This window comes from Trachurus trachurus (assembly GCF_905171665.1).
Source record: "Trachurus trachurus genome assembly, chromosome: 6".
In the NCBI taxonomy this organism is placed as follows: Eukaryota; Metazoa; Chordata; class Actinopteri; order Carangiformes; family Carangidae; genus Trachurus; species Trachurus trachurus.
The window spans coordinates 18,880,480-18,900,115 of record NC_139897.1 but is presented as its reverse complement, the minus strand read 5'-3'; the positions used below and the strand labels follow the sequence as shown (position 1 = coordinate 18,900,115).

Sequence of the window (19,636 nt, the reverse complement as noted above, 5' to 3'; positions counted from 1 at the left end):
ACCAATGAATACGTCTTTGTGGTACTTTCAGCGGATAAAGAAAAGCAGTTGGCATAAATCTTAAAGAACAATGCTTCCCAAAAGCAAAGCTAGGACATGAAAAGGGCAGCCAGAGGCCTATAACACGTATCATCTTTAGTGTCTTATCTGTCATTAATCTGACACATTCCATCACCACATCTCACAATCTCCAGGACCTCCTGCCCCTACATCGTGTGCCTGTGGCCTCGGTGGCAGATGGGAGCCGTGATCCTGGATCAGTGCTCTTTGTGTTTGTCGAAGCAGGATCCCTCTGCCCTTGGACCTCTCACTCAGTCACAGAGTTTCTCTGAGAATTTGTCCTGCTAGCAAGGAAGAAGCATTCATGCGTGCTAATCTTCATTTGCATTGCTGCAAGCTGAGGCCATGAAATGAGGCCTCTGGAGAGACAACGGCACACGGCTTACAAGGGCAGAGTTGGGGTAGAGACGAGGGATGAGAGAGAGAGAGAGAGAGAGAGAGAGAGAGAGAGAGAGAGAGAGCACAGAGGTAGGACATCAGGCCAGAAGATTAAGAAAGCTCATTTCTTTTTCAAGCAAATGGATGACGTTAGAAAAAGTCAGTCATGTCTCTAACATGCTTTGTGTTACTACTATACAACCTTTCTTATCTCAGAAAATGCTAGCAAAAAAAAATAAAAAAATACAGACCTCAAATATACAACATAATCTGCAGTCATTCCAAACCAATATGATTATTTCTACAAAAAACGGGAACAAGAACTTTCATTTCATTTCTTTATGAAAAGTTGGGATGGAAAAAAACAGTGAAAATGTTTCCTAAATAAACTGGAATCTGTCCCTTACTAAAAATAGAAAACTTCTTCTACATCCACCATTACATCACATACTGTAGCAAAACACACAAATGCAATTACCTCCACACACTTCTTTACTGTTTGCCTGGCTAGGAAATATTGTGCAAAATCTAGTTCAAAGCTGGACCATGATAAACCACTGTAAACAAATTACATCACACGTCCTTTTCGCATTCTGCCTAGTGTCAGCTGGTTTTAGCCCTGTGTTTGCTTCCCTCCTACTCTCTATTTGCACATATACAGTATTTTATTACAGGCAAATTCCCAATAAAGCTGTTCTCATTTAAGTGTGTTTAATTGTTCTGTTTCTGTTGTCAGAAAATGGAACAAGTATGAAATAGTAGCAGAAAAGCAGCCTATATTAAGACTACATGTAAACTTTACCTTTGCCTTTACCAAACTTCTGCTACGTTCCAAATTTTATACTTGCAACACTATTTAACAGACAGACCTCTGAAGACAGAGGGCTGTGTGCTGTGATTTTGTCTATTATCTATCAGTAAAATAATTGTTCAGAGATAAACACTGAAGCACTGTGCACAGGATCCAAAATAGTTTCAATTAGCAGCATTTCCTCAAAAAGTGATACTGACCTTTACTCTCTTCAACTGCAGCAGTACAAAGTCTCATTTCCTTGCTCCCATTTGCAAAGTTAAAGCTACCACCTTACATATTAGTGCAGCCTCAATATTTCCTGTAACTATTTTGGTGGCCAAGAACCCTTTATTTCTTAGCAGGCCTTTATTGCTAAGGTGACATGTTGCAGTAAACATATTGTCTCATTTTATGTTGCTGCTCTTTCTGTTGTTTACATGCAATTCAGATCTGCCTTTTTTTTTTTTAGATTAGCATTGACCGATGGCTCCCTCTTCTCCCCCTCTCCTGCACTCCCTTGCTCAGTTTGTCTTAATGTGTACTTATTCCTCTGCCTCATTTAGTAATAATAGTACATGGAATGAAAGTAGTTTATTGCAATCCAGCCAAAGAAAAGCTACAGAAGCAAAAGAGCCAAAGCCCTTGGGAAAGAAAACAGATCAATGTATTACTTTGGTGATATCTTCACTCTAAAAGAGAAAATAAAAGAAACCTGAAAGGAGACGACAATAAATATCAAAGTAGCCTCAGCTTTTAATCTTAACCTTTTTAATGACACATATAGGCCCATCAACACAAAAGCGCAAATGATCGACGGATGTATTTTAACTTCTATTTAACTCAGTTTTAACAAATACCACATTATTTGAAATTACGGTATAAGATAATATTATGCCTCATTGATACAATGGTCCATTGACCTTAAATTGAACTATTTCTCTCAATTGTACCACCCTGGTGCTTCACAGAAACAATATCTTTTTTTCTTTTAAATATGGAGATACAGGGGAAAATGTTTTATCTAACTTTGATGCCTCTGAAGAAGAGAGAGTTCAAAAGCTTCACTTCCTTTGAACATTCTTCCCACCAAAACAGACTCATTTCTGCCACTTGTCTCGGGTCTGTTGTGCGTGGTGTTTTTTTTTCTGAAAACAATTAATAGAACATTAGGAGTAAATGGATCTGAACTTGAAGTTGTCCTTGCCCTTAGCATTAGTGGCCCTGTTCCAAGTGAACACTACTCTTTCTCTCCCACGCTCTCTTTTATCTCCCCCAGAAATTAGATTCTCCAATTTGGCCTCTAACACAAAACAGTAATATAGAGAAAGTTAATTTGAAAAACACCAGGTCTTCAAAAGTCATATTAAGTAATATAAAAAAGGGGGGTTGTAAGATAAGTAAAAAAAAAAAAAGAAGAAAAATTAGACAGAATGTCTTTAGTTTTATAATAGCAGCATTTCAATATCCAGCACCTTTGTATTGGTTTTGAGTGAAGCAATGTCATCCAAGCAACTTTGTGGGAGAATGATACCTATAATTCAATTAAAATGCTGTGAGCAGCAATAGAAAAGGAACGACAGCCTTAAAGAGCAATAGAGGGGGGAGGGGGGGGGGGGGGGGGGACGTGAAGGCAGGCGGTGGGAGAAAGGGATGAAGGTAGAGGACAAGAAAAAGCAGGATGAATGAACCTAACAGCGGCGGCCAAGTCTTTTCATGCTTCTCCCGTCTGTTCCTCAGCCTCGGCTCCCTAAGACAGCTTTAATGTGTCTGCTGCTCTTGTAGATTTTATGAGGCGAGGAAAATGGATGTAGCCACTGCACACATGTACACAGTTGTGAGTGGGTCGACATTGCTGTGCTGCCTCCAGATATCGGACTCCTCTCTCTGTGAGGCTGCGAAGAGAGGCTCTCCGCAGGACGACACCCCGCGTGGTGGAAAGTGGGTAAATAAAACATGAGAGTGGGAATAAATATGCTGACTACCTGCTGTCCGGGTCTGAAGCCACAACATATCTTCATATATCCTCTCCAGCTCTCTCACGATAAGTAACGCCAGCTGCCTGGCTGACAGGCAGCCATCTAGGCCCCTCATGTTACGTTACGCCTCTGGTTATCCATTAATATGTATGCAGCTTCATCACTGCTTTTTGCATTATATTCCATTCTCCTGTGGAGAACGGAGATATGAGCTTTGAGAGATTAAAATCCCCACACCTGCGGCAAAGTATATAATTAAACGGGCTAGATTTAATAAGCAAACAGCAGCTAAGAGTTAAATCTTTTCATCCACCTCTCACCTCCTTACAGACAGTTGCTCACACCTCTGCCTCTCTGAAGTCCTTTAGGATGTCAGTACCATGCAATTTAACCTCCTCCAACTTCCACTGTCTATCTCTTTCTCTTTTAGCCTCTGTCTTTCTCTCTCACACACACTCACAACTTTTCCTCACCAGGAGCAGTCACTCTGATGGTTGCCTGTCATGCATAATAAGAGACGCTGACATTTGAGAGTGCAGAGAGGACACGCCGACAAATCCACATAATGGTTTCTAACGCAGTGCCCCGTGAGTGAGCAGGTAAGTGGTTTTTCGCCAAACACACTGCAGCTCTACAGTGGAGTTGCACAAGACTAAATGTCCAAGAAGTCCTCAGGGAAGCATTGATATTTCAGTATGATAATGGACATTATAGTCATTCAAATTAACCTCCTGCTTTATAACAGTGTGCTTGAGTCACACATCTGCAGGTGCTGAGGAATAAAATCCTGTGTGCCACTGTTATCTGTCAGGTTCAAAGACGGTTATAGAAACAGAACATAAAGCAGAAGAGGAGCTGCAAGGGTGGCTGAGAGAGCAGGTGCAACCAATGTCAACTGCAAATAGCCAAGACCTAGCTGTAGATTCTGCTGTCCTGTTGCTAACTCTCTCAATGCACAATACATAACGGTCTCTGGTCAGGTTTCATTTTCTGTGGTAAAACATGTCGCCACTATGGCATCTGTAATGGAAATACAGGCACTATTTTCAAGGTTGACTTGACATGAAAATTCAGTTTGAGTTGCTTTTGTTTTGGCTGATGACTGTAGCGACTCTGTGTGAAATACACTAGGCGCCCTTTCTCCTCGGACCGCAACCTGGTGAAGGTTAGAGAAAAGGGTTGAAATGAGGTTGTGAGAGTACGGCTTCGGCCTGTGGTGCTTATTTCAAGATTTCGTTTCATGCGACTGACTGAGACAGTCTGATTGGCACAAAGGAAAAAAAAAAAATCAATGTCACTTCCCCATCCCTGATTAACTACCATCACATGCTCCTGCACCACTGCCATCAGTATAAAACTGAGGTTTACCTCAGCAGCATGAGTGTAGGGGTGTGGGTGGATTTAAAAGGTGCACACAAGAAGTGAAAAATCTATTGCCAAAACAAAAACAACAGTAATGTAATAAATACCAGTGTTGTGAATGTTATTAATATTGATTCATTACTAAAAATATGACAATTTGTGAAGGTGTAATGGAGATTTGCATTGTACTGGGTTACACTTTATCGAAAAGTGTTTTATTTCTTCATAATTTATTTATACGTAGAAGAATATTAGAAACTGTTTACAATTTAACACGGTGTATAATACACTTTATCTACTTAGAGTGAATACAAGGAGTTTTTTTGCCAACTTAAGTTCAACAAGGGTTTAAAAGCAGCTAGAGGGTATTGAGTATTCAGTATTCCTCTCTATTTTATACATGACACAGTCACTTTCAAAACAGAAACCCCTGCCTTAGCACAGAAGTGCTGAGTCAAGAAAGTGACATCAACTGAAGCCTGAAAATGACATGACTCAGTGATCACACAATGATGCCATCACTCCTGTGCTTCAAACGGTATTATGTTTGCAGAAACCCAATACGCAAGATCTGTGATCTGTGAATGGGGTGGCATGAAAAATATATGGATTGAAATAATTGGCTCTCGTGTTTACTACCCAGTGCCTTTATGACATAATCTCTTTCTAATCCCTCTTTATCTCATTCTAGACTGCTGTGTCTCCACCGCCGCAGCGTCTATACCGCTGCAGTGCTTACTGCTATACACACTGAATTAGAAATGAGTAATTGTTCTTTTTTTCCCCCTCTGCTATGGCTCCCCACGGTTTGAAACTGGGTTCAATCAAGGTTTGTTTTTAAAACCTTACCAGGAACCTACAAAAGCTAATAAGGAGGGTCATTAAAGTAAAATAAAACAAATGGCGTATGAAGCCACTGAAAATTATTTTATACATATATACTGCCCTTGCTATCCCCTGTTGGTATATTTTGAAAAAAACAAAAATAAAAAACATCTCTGTGAAATGTGCTATTTGCAGCCAATGCAGCTAAACTGGTGGCAGCTTGCTACACATGTTCAGTTGCTCAAATGCAAAAAGGGAACATCTGGACACATCACTGGGAGATATCCTTTAAAAGAAAATCCTCAGTAAATTTAATCAAACCACATGGCGCAATCACACAATGAAAAGCAATGCAATATGCTACACTGTCACTCCTCGCAATGAGGTCAGCTCATCTTTTGTTGCTGCAGTGGAAATCTCATTTCATTTGATAAGAGTTAGTGGGAGCTCATTACTAAATGAGAACAGTTGAGTGCAACTCTTGTGGGAGTCACTGTCTTGCTTGTGTAGGTATTTCCACTCCCCTCTCTGTTCTAAATGCAGGAGTTTGACTCACCTCAGGGTTGGTCCACTTGGTCTTGATCTTCTCAGCCATCTGCTGTGTACAGCCCAGAAGGTCGTAACCCTGCCTGCTCTACAGGTGGAGCAGACAAACAACCAATAAACACAACTGAGTGTTCCATTACATAGGGCATCAAGTCAGATTACTCCTGTTTTTTTTTAGTGGCACAAAGGTACACTCACAGTTTGTTAGTTACTTGCTGTTAATGATTTTATATAGATATTATATATACTTTATAATTAATAGCAAGTAATGCTTATAATCAGAGATGTTCTATATTCTTTGTTATAACAGAGACGTTGTCATAATGAATGCTTAGTTTATGGCTCTACACCAGTGGTCACCAACCTTTTTAAGACCTGACCTCAGCCTTGGTGACAGGCTAGATCTAACCTATTGAAGCGTTGAGAGTAAACAACGGTTCAGATGTATTTGAGGCATTTTATCAAGCCTAACTGTAACACTTCGGTCTAGCTTTCAATTTGATGTCACCAAGAACTGTAAGGCCATCCCTGTCTTGTTAATATTTTCACATCATAACCTTCAGTGCATCACAAAAATTAACCCTCAAACCCTCAGTGAAACAACCACTCTCTGTGCAGCATGATCGACTCTGTGTGTTCCTCTGTGCAGCTTTTCTTATCTAATTTGTTACTTTAATGCAGCACCTGTCCGGTACACTGAAAAAAAAAAAAATCTGGATTGAAAGAGCAAGCCGAACATCAATCGGGCATAATGTGTTGCTGCGCTTATTTCTGTGGTATTTTCGAGAGCGACAGGGACAGTCTCCAAGATCAATGGGCTGGCGACCACTGCTCTACACAAAGACAGGCTCGGCACATTGGTAAAAAAAAACGTTTTGGGGATCACACTTTTATAAGACACAAGAAAGGCACAGTACATTTCTGACGGGTCATCAATCAATCATAGGGTTAAATTTGACATCATTAATGCTCAATGCGGTGAACTTTGTTGGGAAATCATATCACTGACTGCTCCCAGTGATAAAGGATTTCTTTCACATGAATACGCTGGCACAGGAAGCAGGATAAAAGCTAAAGTAGGTTTAGAGTAAATAATGTGGCCTCCGGCTGGGTGTGTCCGTTTGTGTGGGTGTGTGACCCCTTTTGTTTCCCGTCAATCCATATGCGGCCATGATGTAAGAGTAAACCAGTGTAGTGTGCTGCTCTACTTTCGTTGTCCACTAACACACATGTACAGTCAGAGAACCATTAGGGTTGTTACTACAGTAGCTAAATGTGCCAGCATTCAAATGAGGCTTTCTCTGACATTTTCTGTTACAGTTGATTTTAATGTTAACAAACAAAACCCCCTTGACTGCTCAAAATATTTAATCCAAAACTACGCTAAGTCCTGGTTTCTGATAATATCGTGGCCCTGTTAATTGGCCCTCTGTGCAATAAAGCAGTCCGGAGGTGTTCAGTGAGCTGATGGTATCTGACTCAAAACGGTATTATAATCATCACAAATGCTCTGCTCTGCAGAACTGAGCCCTTAGTGATGATTCTCCAAATCCGGCACAACATTAACCCAGTTTGCTGGACCAACTGCAGTGCTGCGCTGAATGACTGGTGACTCACAGGACCCATTACAGACACCTGCAGCAGAGAGCCATCAAGGAAATGAAGGGAAGGGCGCAGCCGTAATTGGTGCAGAGCCAAACGGACATTTAGGAGTTATTCATTATCTTTAATTTCCCTTTCACAGTTTTCATAGGAATTATTTATGTGGCTCCATAATTGAATCGATTTATTAATGATGTCATGTGGGTGATCATGAGACATTGTTATGTTTAAATTATTACACCAAGCTTTTAAGAGCCTTGGTGAGTTGACTTAAAGAACACAGGGCCTACAGCTATTAGCATACTACTTTCTGCTGAATTTGAAATACAAACCAAAGAGGTGACGCTCTGAATGCATTATGTTATACACTACAGTGCTGCAGATGTTGTCGAGCATGCCACGGTGATATATAGAATATCAGAGAGGGCATACAGTAAATCAAAGAGCATTAGTCTACTATATATAAACCTGTCATGTTCTGATGGTGTGACTCACCTTCTGCCACACATAGGCTTCGTGTAGAGTAATGATCTCATGATCCTTGTGCTCGCCCTGCACGGCACACACCACGCAGATTATCTTCTCATCTGGTTTACAGTAGAGGGAGCCTTCCTGCCCGTGCTCCTTGCAGCGCAGTCTCTCCACCGTCACAGTGTCCCTCTTTCCAGCCTCTCCAGCCTCTCCAGCAGCCATGGCCTCCTGCCCTGCCTCTGCACCCTCAGCTCCATCACCCGGCACAGCTGCCAGCGGCAGACCGTTCTGGGCTCCCTCCCTCAGCTCAGCAGCATCAGCATCCTCATCTCCATCAGCCACTGCCACTCCAAGCGGTGCCATCTCCTGATTTGCGCCCATTCCAGCTGCCCTCTCGGCATCGTCGGCCTCATCCTCGGCTCCGCTTCCAACTCTGGAGTCTCTGCTGGTGCCAGGCCCATTAGCTTGTGTTCCCTCATGGTTATAAGGCATTAGCGGATGATGTGTCCTGCTGGCATGTCTCTCAGCGTGCACAGGGCAGAAGGCAAAGCTGCAGGCGTGGCACACTTGTGTGGCTGGTTGGGCCTCGTCAGGCTCGCACTCATCACATGAACCGTCCATCTGTGGCAGCTCCTCCTGTTTCGCCCCCATGGCTCCTTCCTGCGGTTCCCCTTTGTGGTCCATGGCGGCGGATAATAATTCTTGGGATCAGAGAGAAAGTAAGTTATAGGAGACACACAGAGCTGAGGACAAAGTATTAATAGCTGTGACCTTTGGTGAACCGCTCTCATATTTGCACGGGGGGAAAGTCCAAGATCCTCAGGACTAATCCCATCTGATATAGTATTCCCACAACAGATGATATATGGAGGGAGCCAAAGTCCACAGGAAACAACATTCGGGGGAACATTATCACACATGCAATACACACACAGACAAATAAATGCATCATTCTGCAAGGGCAACAAACACGCAGACCCCATCTGCAGTCACTGAACTGTCTTTGTGTGCAAACACACTGGCTGTGTTTACTGACTCACAAAGAGAAGGCGCTGAGTGTGTACGCCTGCACCCTCAGCGTGACCAAACACTCACGCTCTCCTCCTCTCACCTCTCCCTCTGTGTCGTCAGGCCCTGACCTTTTCAAGTTTTGTTCTGTCTTAGTCTTTTTCCTCTCTCCACCTCCTCCATTCAGTCCACTCTGCAGGACTGAGAACGAGGGAATAACAGGAGATCGTGGTGCACACACACACACACACACAGACACATAAAGAAGTCTCTTTTTTCTCTTCACTTTCTCTTTCACCTCGGAGCCTTCCTCTCCTGAGCTTCTGTTTGTGTACTTCTCCCACTGCTGACATAAACAACCACCACAAAAAGTGCTGTAATGCAGAGAAAACTCCCCCTCTTCCCCATTTTCACCACCCTCTCTCTGCTCTTTCTCTCTCCCGTCTCTGCTTCTCACCTTCACACAAACACACACAGGCATTTTCTCCCTCTTCCTATGGGGCTGAACAGTTTGCAACTCACTGCAGTCAGTGTGTACTTACTCGTCTGTGTCTTCCTCTCCCTCTCCCTCTCTGCTTTCTCTGGATCTGGGGGCTTGTTTCGAGATAATGCAGAGTCAGTGGAGGAATTAGCTTGACGGCTAGCTTTCCTTAGCACAGCCGCTTTTTGCCTTGATTTCTATTATGGGGCTGTCGACTGATCAACTTTGACTTTACAGCACAAGAGAGGCTTCAGCTCCAATCCAACTGCGTTTACTTCCTTGTTTTCATCAGCTGCTCTCTGCCTTTTTTCTACTTCCTGCTTGTCGGGTCCTGTGTGTGTGTGCGACTGTGCGTGTGTGTGTGTGTGTGTATGAGATCGACAGAGACACACAGAGGCTGGAGAGAGATAAAACTCGTTTAACAAGCACAACAGAGACTGTGAAACTCCAAACCGGAGACAGGTACTAGACGCATAAACACAAAGACACACACGACTTGTGAAAGCTAGGGTAGTTCAGCATGTTTTAAGCTAGCGCTGCTCATTTATACAGGAGTTGTTTAAGTGGTACGTACGTTGATGTGACGCTATGTATGTACGTAACTTACCTCAAACTAAGCAAATGTATAATGGCATTGGTTCAACAATTCAGAGGAATAAACGGTGCGAATGTTTAGCTAATGGTGTAGCATTTTAGCTAACGTTAGCTTAATATCTTACCATTAAAAAGGGTTAGGATGCAATTCAAACGAATAATGCCCTCTCAAAACCTGTTGAAGAGCAGTTTCCTTTGAGGTAAATTAACCCACTGTTAAGAGTGCTTTAATCCTGTTATAAAGAGCCAAGGAGAGATTATTCACAGAAACTTGATGGGGGAAAGCCTTTAGCTACCAAAGGTATAATTTGAACCTTCCTAATGAAGAACAAGAAATAAGAATGGATAGAGTTTTTCTTTTTTTTCTTTTTTCTTTTTGCATTTTAAAGTCATCAAATGACGTGTCTTTGGATTATAAAACACAAAAAACATTAGAATTTAATTTTATGGGTTGCTAAGGAGAAGGCATGTGTCCCTGTTGACCATAATCACTTTTTCATTGAATTTAAAACAAATAACGAATTGCAATTAACCTTTTTTTATGGTTTAACCAAAACAACACAAAAATCATTATCATGTCCCCCAGTTTTGTTCAAACCCATAACAACAACAACTTTTCTTATATTTATTGTGAGATTGACATTGTCAAGCTGAGCTCAACCTTTCAACTCCATGATAGTTTTGTTTAGGAAAAAACTAACAACCTTCAACCCTGTAACAACATGCAACAAAACACACTGTTAGGGGACTGTCATTGTTACATGTTTTCTTTCTTCTTTTTTTTTCTCCAAAAATCAGACAACCCAATTCAGAGAATCACCCATAAAATAACCACTTTCACTGGAATAATAAAGCTGTGGTCGTCTGAACACTGTAGACATTTTACAAGGGCTTATTATTTTACTGTATTTTCCAATATTTCATTCAGTGTACAAAGTGTAAGCTCCCTGTCTTTAAGTGTTCCATTTGGTTCTATTATGATAAATGAAATCAAATGAATCCACCTTTCATCACTATGCAGATCGACCTTTGCTGGAAACACAGGGCCGCTCTGGTTGTTTTCTCCTCTTCTCTTTGTTTATTCGATTAATTCAAAATAGAGCAACGGTTAATGGCCCATAAAGGTGCAACAAAGGAAAAATAATAATTACAAATTGATTAATAAAAAAAAAAAAAAAGAAAATCAGGTTGTTGGAAAAAGGCCATTAGGAGTTTGTGTATTCGCTGGCCTTGCCTCTGGTTTGTTGTTGGTCAGTTTACTTTCTGCTGTTTTATTTTGGTAATTATTTCAGTATATCTTTTTTATCTTTGAAGATTGAACAAACATTGTCTCTGCCAGTGGAAATAGCTTTTAAGGTTCCCTGTAAACATTACAAAAGAAGCGTGGTCAGTAGTCAGAGACCTGATGTGACTAACAATTTGCCCCTGCAACAGAGATTTGAAACTTCTCCCGAAAGTACAAAATATTCAAACGTCCAAATTTCTTCTCTGTTTGAAAACTGTGACTTCACTCAGTGATCCAAACATAATTATCCATGCAGACATTGTAGCGCCATAACCCATAAAAGCAATATGTGATGCCTGAGAATGAGATGAAACTTGCATGTTGTTGTGGAGGATACGGTAACTTGAAAATACAAGCAAAATAGGGAAGCAGATATAAAAGCAGATTATTTTATTGACCATCAGTTTATATGAAATTACAACGGATTGAGTGACAACTACCAGATCATAGGAAGATGTGTTTATTATGAATACAGGAAGAGCAAGCAAATTGCGGATTTTAGCACTGGTGTTAATGGGGAGTTTCTAATTATACTGACTGCATTCCCCTTCTGTTCACATCCTTAACCTCCATAAACAAGCACTGAGAGACAATGGAGCAGGATGAGCGGATGAGAGGTCTGGAGAGGGAGAGAGACAGGGAGATGAGGAAAAACAAGCTGTTCTCTGTAGAGAGATCTAAAGAGGCTATTGAGCTGGGCTTCACACAAGCAGTATTTGGCAAATAGTGGTTGACTGTTACTCCGATTTCAATGGCATGCCATAAATAATCAGGAAAAAAAAATATTCCAAATAAGCCCCCGGCATCCACTTGATATGGATGTTGATGCTGTGTTGCCAAATATTTTTGAGCTGTTTTAAAGTGGTTTAGTCTTATGTAAAGATTGCCACCAGAAGATATGTACCATAGGACTATAAACAGAGAGGAAAAAACTGTGAATACATTGGCAAAATCAAATTTGCCTTGGCATGAGCCTCGCTTATGTCATGCTGATGTAATGATTCAAACTAAAACTGTGTTTCCAGAGGGCGTTTAATAGTAACAGATGTTTAATTTTGGTTGGAGTTGTAGATGAGAGTGAGCACAAACGGTTTCACCTCACACATCGCAGAAGGATCACACTCAAATATTGCTACCACTTTTCATAACCAGGGCAAAGTTAAATGGTCACCTGACTTTTAAAGTCTTTCACTGCATTCAGCTCTGCTGAACAGCAAGAGACAGCAGCATCTTGCACTCGACATAAAACTGAAAACAATTAACAGGCTCATTGACTTGCAATTCATTAGAATAAGCACTCAATATAAATCCAATATGTGGCTACTGATAGGAATTATTCTTTCTCTGCCCAGGGATTGTAGGGAAACAAAATGTGACAGGCAATAGGAGCTAAATTTGTTTACCCAAATTGTGTTTCTGCGGCTCAGAGAAGCCTTTGCATGGAAGCTGGCAACATAAAGAACATCAAGCTCTCAGAAATGCCCGCCAAGAGTTAAGGGGGGAGCTTTGGCAGACGAGCACAGTAGACGGAAAACACTTACCTAATGCCTCAGATTTAACATTGTTTTATTGGCATGAGGTCAGTTGTTGGTCTCAAGATAAAATGTCCTTCAGTGCAACAGCACCAGTCTGTCAGAGGGACAGTGCTTGGAGGAGTGAGCATCTCTCCCCACTTATCTGTTGATATTTTATCCTGTCTCCCAGTTCCTAATTTGCCCTCTGGATCATTCTCGGGATGATCTTGACTTTTCCACCACTCGCTCACTTGTCAGCTTTTCACAGCCGTGCAACACAAAACAATCAATATGTTGTTTTGTGTGGTTATTTGTGGATTCCTGAAGCCCATCCCATGAAGTAGGACTGGAGGGATAAACTTTGCTGAATAAAACTTTAAATACCACCAACCTGATCTGGATAGAAGTAAAGAGAGACACATCTGGACTTGCAGTTACCAATGGAATTAGTGATGCTGCTTTGTGAGATGGGCTGTTGGTGCTGCACATGCTTAATATTGTGTGTGTGTGTGTGTGTGTGTGTGTGTGTGTGTGTAGGGCAAGTCAGGGGAAGGACAGCTGTCAAGACTGATCAGCGGCAGTAAAGAGTTAGATGCAGGTGAGAGGAAGTTGAGTTTGTGCAAGGAGAGCACATAATATGAAGGACAGAGATGAAGGGCTTTGTCATTCAAAAAGTTTTCTCATCTAAAACCATCACCTTCAATCTGAAAGGGGAAAATATATTGTTATTATCATTATTAATTACTTGAAGCAATTATGCCAGTCAAGATACATGTAGCTACAAGTTTTGAGACTGTCAGGCATTAGCAAAAACTAATTAGGCTAAATGTAATGTAACAGTCCTTTGTTTAAAGACACCGTTCATGATAATGATGCTGTGGCGTTGCCTTACTTGCATTATACTGCCAATATGTTGTCTTTTCTCATTGATATCAATGAGGTGTCAAATTACTTAAGACAATTAAAGGTTTCAAGTTGACCTCTCCCAAATTTATTTCTTTTCAAACATTAGTACTAAGAATTCAAAAAGTCCTCTTGCTCCAGAGATGTTTTTTATTTTTTTTTTTACTGATCATTAAGTCATCTTCTTTGTCAGTCTTTCAACCCTACTTTAACCTGTAATGTCTGTCGTACAACCAAGGCCATCCATTTCAAAATGGAATAGGAATCTCACTTTCATATTTTTTTTAAAAATGGGCCCTGTATCATAGATACGCACAGAATGCATTGTGATATGGATCACCCAAAGTACCAACTCGTCACGGTCTACTGCCAAAGGGATATCTAGACTAAGCTCTCTTTCTCCACGTTGTCTTCTTCTTGTCGCTCTCTCTCTAATCGAGTAGGAGAAAAGCATATTCCGAGACGAGTGCTCCCTCAAGAAAACAGAAATACTCATGTTAGCGAGAGAGAGTGGTGACTGACAATAATACCCCTTCCCACAGTATTGGTGCGTCAGTCTCAGTTTAGGTTTGAAAAATTTTAAAAAGCCTATGTGGTTTCACACTTCTACAATTTGTGCACCCTTTTTTTCCTGAATTAAAGGAATTTTGCTGGTTCTTGTTTCTCCTATAGTGGGATTGTGGGTCTGGGGTTACGGTGTTAATGTAGTCAAAGTCCTTCATAAGAATGAAATGGGGTCAGTGTGCGTGTTTGTGCATTCATTACCGAATTTCTGACATTCGAAACAATATCGCCCTTCATAGATAATGGTACCACATTAGTCACAATCTTCTCTTAACCTCTCTAAGGCTATTAAGAGTTACAAAATCTCTTTATGGCTCTGTCCTCCATTCCCTAGAAACACAGAATCAATACCTAGCTTCGAGGCTGCAGCCTTCCATCAATACGTCATTTAATCAATAATCCCATGAGAGAGCCGCCTCACGTCTATTTTTGTAAACCCAGGTTCAGTTTAGACTGGATTGCTAGAAATGAGCAGTTAGAGTAAATCTGCAGGTTATCTGAACCAAACTGATGAATTATGACACATTCACTAAACTGATCACAAATACGTCAGTGGTGATTTTGTACTAAACTGACACAGAAAAAGATCAACAGTATGCATTTTTCTATTTTGCAGGTAAGATACTCACATTTTGTGGATATTTTTCATTCTTTTTTTTCCCACTGCCTTTTTAAACACAATATATTTCATGTGCACTTAAGTGCTTTTCATTTCTCAGCAAATTGAAACTTGAAGCTGTGTGACTTTTCTCAGGCACTGGAGTGTGAAATCAGATGGACAGACAGACATCAAGTGGGGCCAAACACACAAAGCAGATGAACCAGTAAAGCACCGTTGCTGGCTTGGCATACATTCTCTCTCTTACCCTTGTTTGATCCAAATACTGCTCTTATCAGCCTCTTACACACACACTCTGTGAACACGGTAACTGTCTTACACCGCTAGTTGTCGGGCAGTGATGTGCAACCGGCAGTTTCCATTGAGGGGCTCACGGTCCACTTCTGCTCAGAGCTGCAGAAACAGGGTGTCAGGGGGGCGACGGTAATAACGTTGTTCGGAATCAAACATCCAGCTCAGCTAATATGACAAGTTTGAATTCTCTCTGCACAGTTCAGTGTGCGGACGCAATTAAGCTTAGGCTTGTATTCCTCAAGCAATTTGAAATGTATCATACCTCGGTAGTCCTTTCATTCATTCCTTACACATGGGAGAAAATTTCAGGCAGTATTGATGGATTGCTATTTTTTTTTATTATTTGTTTTGAACATATAGCTTGGGTTAGAAAATGGCAGGCAACAGGGCACAGCTGCACCATTTTCTCCTCTCTTTTTATACGAATGGCTGGTTTATTTATATTTGTTTTATACAACTGAAATGGTGTATGGTATAATGTTCAAAAGCAACACTGTGACTGAATCAATAAATCATTACCACATGTTTCCAGACAAAAGAAGTGAAATGTCCCGCTTTACACCAAACAGCAGTATAGATTTTTAATGTAGAACAGGAATTGCCTTTCATTACTATCCAAAGAAAAATAGATATTGTTGTTTTTAAAGGTATTAAATAATGTATTTCTTAGGTCATTCTATAAAGGACTGTATAAGTAAAATTACACCAGTGTAATAACTTATACCATATACTGTATAACCATATTACCATCATATAGTATTTGTTTAGTAATATCCATTTTGACAGAGCATATTGTGCCTGGGATTATTTCATTAAATCTCTTTTTTCATAGTTTCATAGTTCACCCTATTCCCAAAGTACTGAACTCTGATGTCACCTGATTAATTCCTGATTAACTGCAGCTCCTAAACCAGAAGTAGGTTTTTGTGTCATATTTGTGGTTCTTTTATGTCACCGGGCACATGGGCATATAGGCTCTTATTTAATATTAATTTTATCTATCTATCTATCTATCTATCTATCTATCTATCTATCTATCTATCTATCTATCTATCTATCTATCTATCTATCTATCTATCTATCTATCTATCTATCTATCTATCTATCTATCTATCTATCTATCTATCTATCTATCTATCTATCTATCTATCTATCTATCTTTTATCTCAGTGTGTGACCATTCTTGAACACAGTGTTGGACTGTTGGAAACTGGCACAGAGCTGCATGTAGTCTTGTAAGTATGAATGTAGAGCACAGCAGTCCAAATATGAATATGTGATGGCACAAAAAAAACCTGCAACACTGAAGTAATGTCTCTTTTTATCTAAAATTTACATTTCTGGACTGAACCACTGATAGTTTACATGTTTAGCCAGGTCTTTCTGTGTATAATGATGTGATCTGGCTTCTACCAGCTGTCACTGAAATAGTACAGAGCACAGGTGCTCATAGTGTGAGCAGGCAGAGCATGCAAAACATTGCAAATCATGACACTAAAGATGCGGTGCACCTCTGAATTTCCAATTGCCAATTTTAGGTGGATACCAAAGGGCACATCACAGAGGCCATGGGGACAGAAACCTCTTACACCACAGTAAATGTTGCTTTATTGGTACAAAGCTGTACACATTCAGTATGCAGCGCTCCAGCATGGAAGTAAAAGCCTTTGTGCTGACAAGTCTTTATTATTTTCCGTAGTTTGTAACTAAATGTTACAGCAGATTTAACTTAAGTCACATGGGGATGTTCCTAAATACATTTTCCAATTTGTCTAGACTTTTCTGACTAAGGTTAACAAAAGTTTCTCTGTCTCATAAAGTGACTCGGTCCTAATCTGCTTAAGATCTGTTGGATACAGTTTGACACTGTCCTTCCCTTCTGAGACAGAGAAAACACAATGGGACGTTTGTCCACAACTGTTATGTCTTGATGTGCTCAGTCTTCCCTCTACATCTGTGCTTCATCAGTGCCAAACAAGTGTGTACATGCCACTGAGTCTGAGTTTGGATCATCAAAACTTCCCCAGTTCCTTGGAAATAGTATCCAATTTTTTTGCTGTTTCCGTAGATAGGTAAATATATATATGGCCGTAAAGTGAAATGAACATCAAATATACCTCACATATAAGCATACTCATACTTGGCTTTCACACACAAACCTATGAATAACAGACTTTTTTTCATGCATGCTTGGCCACAGCTGGACCACTAACTTACATGAGATCATAGCCGAGGAAACAGAGCAGATCATTGGTACTTTATAACAATGACGTTCACTGTTTTCCTCTGTGCTTCCTCTCTGCAGGCCTCTAAATGTGGGCGCTGGGTCACAATGCTCCTCTGTGCCCCCTGACATATGGATTCCTGGCACTGACGGCGTCCTGGAAAGTTCTCGTTGCCAAAAGCCTTCCAAGCCTCCGAGTCCCCGCATGGCATCCTCTGTGGCTCATGGTAGATTGTGGAGGACTCCGCTTACAAAACCCTGAAAGAGACACAGCTCCAAGGTGAGTGTGTTTAGTGAGATAGGGAGCGAAAAAGGAGAGAGACACTTTTGAATACTTTAAAAAAACTGGCTGCCAAACAAACCAGACCTTCACAATTTGGGAGTGTTCTGATGATGATTGAAGGGTTTCCGCATGCTCCTTGTTAGGAAAAGAAATTGGAAACACATTTCACAAAGAAAGCTGCCAACGAAAAGCAAAGCCTCTCACATCACAAACCTCTTATTATCTTTTCAAGTTGAAGCGGACCTTCTAAGTTTTACTTGTGTCCTCTGATCAGAGTCGAGCATTCCTCTCAAGGTAACACTGCAGCTGTCTGTCAAAAGGTGGGAAAATGAACCTTATTTCTGTTCCCTGTTAGAGTGGAAAATTGGGGGATGGGGGGATGAGATGAGGGAGCATGAGTGCGTTTGGCTCAATCGCTGTGGTAATTACAGATTTAAAGGCGAAAAAAGAATCACACAATGTTCACTCAAACAGCAATGCCCCAGGCTTACAAAATGGAGTAGAGTCTTTTGTGTGCATGCATTGCTGGTGTGACTGACGGAGTGCTGAGAAAGAAGAAGAAAGGGAGACAGGGAAGGCGAGCGAGGAAGAGGGAAGAGCAGGTTGATGGTGGTGGGGGGCAAAGAAGGGTAATGTGGAGGGGAGAGAAAAAACTTGAGTGAAAGGATGAAGATTGAATTTCGCCTTCTCAGACGAGAACACTGCCTGCGAGCAAACAAAGGGATGAAAAGTTGACCTGCTGCTGTTCTCTGACTGACGGTTGGACAGTCCCCCATCTTCCTGATGCTGGCCCCTCCTCTTTTTCCTCCCTGAAAGTCCCACACTGCCGGTGTCCAACATCTCCTCCTAAAACAATTATAAGACTGCCAGAGGGGGGACATAGCACTGAGTCAGCAAATAAACTGAAGACTACCTGTCTTTGAGCATGGAAGCAGCTTGGGAAAAGGATATAGGGGTGAACGGGGGAAAAAAGAGTTGGGAGTATAGGAAGAATGGATGAATCATTGTTTTTAAAATGGAAATCTAATGACGAGTAAGCTCCTTATTAATTTTGCTGATACTGGGTCTGTTTGTGTGTGCGCCCATGTATGCTTGTTTGTCCCCTGTCTTTGCGGGAATACAACACTAGTCACTGTAAAAGCAGATTATGAGATTAAGTGGCGTGCCTCTGGGAAATAATGAAAAAAAAAAAGTGGTAGATAAATGAATACAGTAATGGCGCTAGAAGGAACTCATTCTTAATTTCACTTTTGTGTATTGTGTGTGTCTGTGGAGGGGGGTGGGGGCTTTGTGTTGTGTTGAATACGAATGAAACGTGTTGTTTGGATATGCATCTCTGCGTGATATGCTACAGTGCATTGCCACATGTGATCTAGCGGGGGCAGAGGGGTTACCGTCACTTTGTAATGGCTTTACTGAGAGCAGGGAAATGAATCACTAAATCAGTAGGATTAATAATCGGCTCTGGGTGGGAAATAACCTGCAGAGAATCACAATGACTTTGCTTTTATCTCCTGTGCTTACAGAAGTGCCTGTCCCGCTCAAGATTGCCTTGCAAGTACATCACATAATCCCATGGGATTAAATTGTTTTTACATGGAACATGTGTAGCATTGCAGTGGAAGAATTTGTAAAGCATATATAAAATCAAGGCTTTGATGTGAACCACTGCAGGGCCAACTATATGCTTTTTTTTTCTCTTACTTCCGCCATTTCTACCCCCCCTCTCCCCGCCTCCTTCCACCCTCCTATCCGGTTCCTTCTGTGTGTTTAGAAATAGGATCTTATACCCTAAATTGAAAATGGGACTGCTCCACAGCACTCAACACATGGCAGCAGATGTGTGGCAGTATG

At 41.1% G+C, this 19,636-nt stretch overlaps 2 protein-coding genes across 2 annotated transcripts in view; one reads left to right on the top strand and one right to left on the bottom strand.

Moving 5' to 3' along the window:
- Positions 1–9,798, bottom strand: part of trim44 (tripartite motif containing 44) — a 44,361-nt gene extending 34,563 nt beyond the window's left edge. The window contains exons 1-3 of the mRNA XM_083972953.1: positions 9,564–9,798; positions 8,038–8,714; positions 5,951–6,028 (exon numbers count right to left, since the gene is read on the bottom strand). Coding sequence (XP_083829079.1) covers positions 5,951–6,028; positions 8,038–8,697 — 738 coding nt within the window. The 5' untranslated portion in view covers positions 8,698–8,714; positions 9,564–9,798. The remainder of the gene's footprint in view (positions 1–5,950; positions 6,029–8,037; positions 8,715–9,563) is intronic.
- Positions 9,799–9,856: 58 nt separating this feature from the next.
- pamr1b (peptidase domain containing associated with muscle regeneration 1b) overlaps positions 9,857–19,636 on the top strand; it is a 61,877-nt gene continuing 52,097 nt past the window's right edge. The window contains exons 1-2 of the mRNA XM_083973275.1: positions 9,857–9,964; positions 17,581–17,779. The gene's annotated coding sequence lies outside the window, so the exon portion shown is untranslated. The remainder of the gene's footprint in view (positions 9,965–17,580; positions 17,780–19,636) is intronic.